Genomic DNA, 3,863 nt, shown 5'->3' with positions numbered 1-3,863 from the left:
AACAATCATAATAATAATAATAATAATAATAATAATAATAATAGTAATAACAACAATAATGATAATAATAATATTAATAATAATAATAATAATAATAATAATTATTATTATTATTATTATTATAATAATAATAATAACAATCATAATAACAATCATAATAATAATAATAATAATAATAATAGTAATAACAACAATAATGATAATAATAACAATAAATTATTTACTTTCCCCGTCAAGTCCATGTTTGAGGAGACTTTCAATGTTACAGTGCCACCTCCCTTTAAGGGCCAAAAATAATAATACAAAATTAAATTAAAAATTCGACTTTCTCGGATAAATACATAATCCATCACTGAATTTGTGGGTAATTAAAAGGTGTGTTAGCACAACATCTATTGAAGGTCTCTTGAGACGAGGAATTAGAGCCACTCTCTCTTTCTCACTTAGATAATAATTGACCATTCCCCAAGTGTTGTATGATCTCCTCGGATTTAATGAGTACTAATGATTAGAAGGAAGAGGAAGGATGGAAGGAAGGAAGGATGGATGGAAGGAAGGAAGGAAGGAAGGATGGAAGGAAGGAAGGAAGGAAGGATGGAAGGAAGGAAGGATGGATGGAAGGAAGGAAGGAAGGAAGGATGGAAGGAAGGATGGAAGGAAGGATGGATGGATGGAAGGATGGAAGGAAGGATGGAAGGAAGGAAGGATGGATGGAAGGAAGGAAGGAAGGATGGAAGGAAGGAAGGAAGGAAGGATGGAAGGAAGGAAGGATGGATGGAAGGAAGGAAGGAAGGATGGATGGAAGGAAGGAAGGAAGGATGGAAGGAAGGAAGGAAGGATGGAAGGAAGGAAGGAAGGATGGAAGGAAGGAAGGAAGGAAGGATGGAAGGAAGGAAGGATGGATGGAAGGAAGGAAGGATGGAAGGAAGGAAGGAAGGATGGAAGGAAGGAAGGAAGGAAGGAAGGAAGGAAGGATGGATGGAAGGAAGGAAGGAAGGATGGAAGGAAGGAAGGAAGGATGGAAGGAAGGAAGGAAGGAAGGAAGGAAGGAAGGAAGGAAGGAAGGAAAGAAAGAAGAAGATGATTAAGAGGAAGACAGGATATCCCCATAAAGTCAGTGTTCTTCTGGTTCATAATGTCAGTGTTCTTCTGGTTCATAAAGTCAGTGTTCTTCTGGTTCATAAAGTCAGTGTTCTTCTGGTTCATAAAGTCAGTGTTCTTCTGGTTCATAAAGTGAGTGTTCTTCTGGTTCATAATGTCAGTGTTCTTCTGGTTCATAATGTCAGTGTTCTTCTGGTTCATAAAGTCAGTGTTCTTCTGGTTCATAAAGTCAGTGTTCTTCTGGTTCATAAAGTCAGTGTTCTTCTGGTTCATAAAGTCAGTGTTCTGCTGGTTCATACAGTCAGTGTTCTTCTGGTTCATAAAGTCAGTGTTCTTCTGGTTCATAAAGTCAGTGTTCTTCTGGTTCATAAAGTCAGTGTTCTGCTGGTTCATAAAGTCAGTGTTCTTCTGGTTCATAATGTCAGTGTTCTTCTGGTTCATAAAGTCAGTGTTCTTCTGGTTCATAAAGTCAGTGTTCTTCTGGTTCATAAAGTCAGTGTTCTTCTGGTTCATAAAGTCAGTGTTCTTCTGGTTCATAAAGTCAGTGTTCTTCTGGTTCATAAAGTCAGTGTTCTTCTAGTTCATAAATTCAGTGTTCTTCTGGTTCATAAAGTCAGTGTTCTGCTGGTTCATAAAGTCAGTGTTCTTCTGGTTCATAAAATCAGTGTTCTTCTGGTTCATAAAGTCAGTGTTCTTCTGGTTCATAAAATCAGTGTTCTTCTGGTTCATAAAGTCAAGTGTTCTTCTGGTTCATAAAGTCAGTGTTCTTCTGGTTCATAAAATCAGTGTTCTTCTGGTTCATAAAGTCAGTGTTCTTCTGGTTCATAAAGTGAGTGTTCTTCTGGTTCATAAAGTCAGTGTTCTTCTGGTTCATAAAGCCAGTGTTCTTCTGGTTCATAAAGTCTGTGTTCTTCTGGTTCATAAAGTCCGTGTTCTTCTGGTTCATAAAGTGAATGTTCTTCTGGTTCATAAAGTGTGTGTTCTTCTGGTTCATAAAATCAGTGTTCTTCTGGTTCATAAAGTCAGTGTTGTTCTGGTTCATAAAGTCAGTGTTTTTCTGGTTCATAAAGTCAGTGTTCTTCTGGTTCATAAAGTCAGTGTTCTTCTGGTTCATAATGTCAGTGTTCTTCTGGTTCATGAAGTCAGTGTTCTTCTGGTTCGTAAAGTCAGTGTTCTTCTGGTTCATGAAGTCAGTGTTCTTCTGGTTCATAAAGTCAGTGTTCTTCTGGTTCATAAAGTCAGTGTTCTTCTGGTTCATAATGTCAGTGTTCTTCTGGTTCATGAAGTCAGTGTTCTTCTGGTTCATAAAGTGAGTGTTCTTCTGGTTCATAAAGTGTTCTTCTGGTTCATAAGCGGTCATCTGTGAGGATGTCTGGATGATCCTGAGGGATGATACTGGCTGATTGGTCCATGACTCCACAATGGCGCCTCAGCAACAAGTTACGGTCCCGACACAACCTGGCCATCAACACCAGGTATACCGCGGGGTTCAACGCCGCGTTCAGAAATACCAGGGAGTTGATAGCAGCGAGCGTTCCCCACGGTACTAGGGTGTGTCCAACGAACATAAACACCTGGGTTACAATGAATGGCATCTGGCACACTGTGAAGGTGAGCGTGAAGCTCATAAGAACCCGCTGGGTTGCAATACCCTCTCTGCTAGGCTGCATCTGCTGCTCTAGCGATGAACCCGGCATGCCCATCAGGGAGATCATTACCCAGTTGACGATCAGAGTTCCCAAGCAAGAAGATATAGTAAGAAACTGTAGAACCTCTATCAAATTCATTTGGAAAAGAAACATACAGTGAATTGTGGTATCATGTACAAATTTTAGTGTGCCAAAGATAACAGTAAATGGAACAGCGAGGATGATAGCCATGAGCCAGATTACTGCAATCAGGATTCTCATCATCCTGCTGCGATAGGTGTTGTTCTCGCCCCCTGTGAGCGTTACGGCCCACCAGGAGTCTACGCCCATCACCAGGAGGAAAGCGTTGCTAGCATAAGCACATACGTGTATTTGCGCCATAATTAATCTGCACATAACGTCTCCGAAGATCCATTTCCGCAAGCCTATTTGCACCAATAATGTTGGAACTGTAAGAAGGAAGAGGAGATCAGCCACACATCTGTTGAGTATATACACACTGGTGACGCGATGATTGGTGGGAGATCTCAGTAGCCAGATGACGTAGGAGTTGGTCATCACCCCGACTATAATAATCACTGTCGTGATGGAAGAAGTGACGTCAAAATTGGCAGTGGGAGCCTCCTCACTCTCCAAGTCAGTGGTATTGACTAAGACATCAAACTCTCCGATGTCATCCATATTTTGAAGTCTCGTTAGTTTGTCCCTGCCGTCAACCCGTCAAGGCTGGAGAGATGTCTCGCTGACGATGACTTCAGATAAGTCCAATATATAGGTTACAGCAGTGTCTTCCACAGTTATGAGTTAATAATGGTCTAGGATGGACCAAAACGTCTTGTAGAGTTTCCTCTGGAATATCTGTGTTATTTTGAATTGTCTTCTGTCTTCTATCTGCAAAAAAATTTACTCACGTAAAAGGAATCCTTATGAATTTAATAAAAATAATATGGGGCCAAAGAGTACTCAAATGACGGAGATTACAAAGAATGAACTATTTACAAATTCAATTAAAATATTACACTGAAGCATATTGAGTGCTACAGAAGCACTATTTCGTACACAGGTATAGATATGGCCTGCACACCTGGCTGTAATGCGATAACCGCTGATGAA

At 40.2% G+C, this 3,863-nt stretch overlaps 1 protein-coding gene across 1 annotated transcript; it reads right to left on the bottom strand.

Moving 5' to 3' along the window:
• Window positions 1-2,359: 2,359 nt before the first annotated feature.
• LOC128695523 (somatostatin receptor type 3-like) lies at window positions 2,360-3,635 on the bottom strand. The gene has a single exon (XM_053786199.2). The coding sequence runs from the start codon at window positions 3,429-3,431 to the stop codon at window positions 2,448-2,450; it is 984 nt and encodes a 327-aa protein (XP_053642174.1). The 5' UTR covers window positions 3,432-3,635; the 3' UTR covers window positions 2,360-2,447.
• Between the last annotated feature and the right edge of the window lie 228 nt (window positions 3,636-3,863).

Source organism: Cherax quadricarinatus, chromosome 42 (genome assembly GCF_038502225.1).
Source record: "Cherax quadricarinatus isolate ZL_2023a chromosome 42, ASM3850222v1, whole genome shotgun sequence".
Classification (NCBI taxonomy): Eukaryota; Metazoa; Arthropoda; class Malacostraca; order Decapoda; family Parastacidae; genus Cherax; species Cherax quadricarinatus.
The sequence above is the reverse complement of the archived record's forward strand: the minus strand, read 5'-3'. Positions and strand labels throughout refer to the sequence as shown.

What these genes read in the sequence shown, in the direction of transcription:
- LOC128695523 (XM_053786199.2), bottom strand. Translation starts at nt 3,431, where the DNA reads ATGGATGACATCGGAGAGTTTGATGTCTTAGTCAATACCACTGACTTG.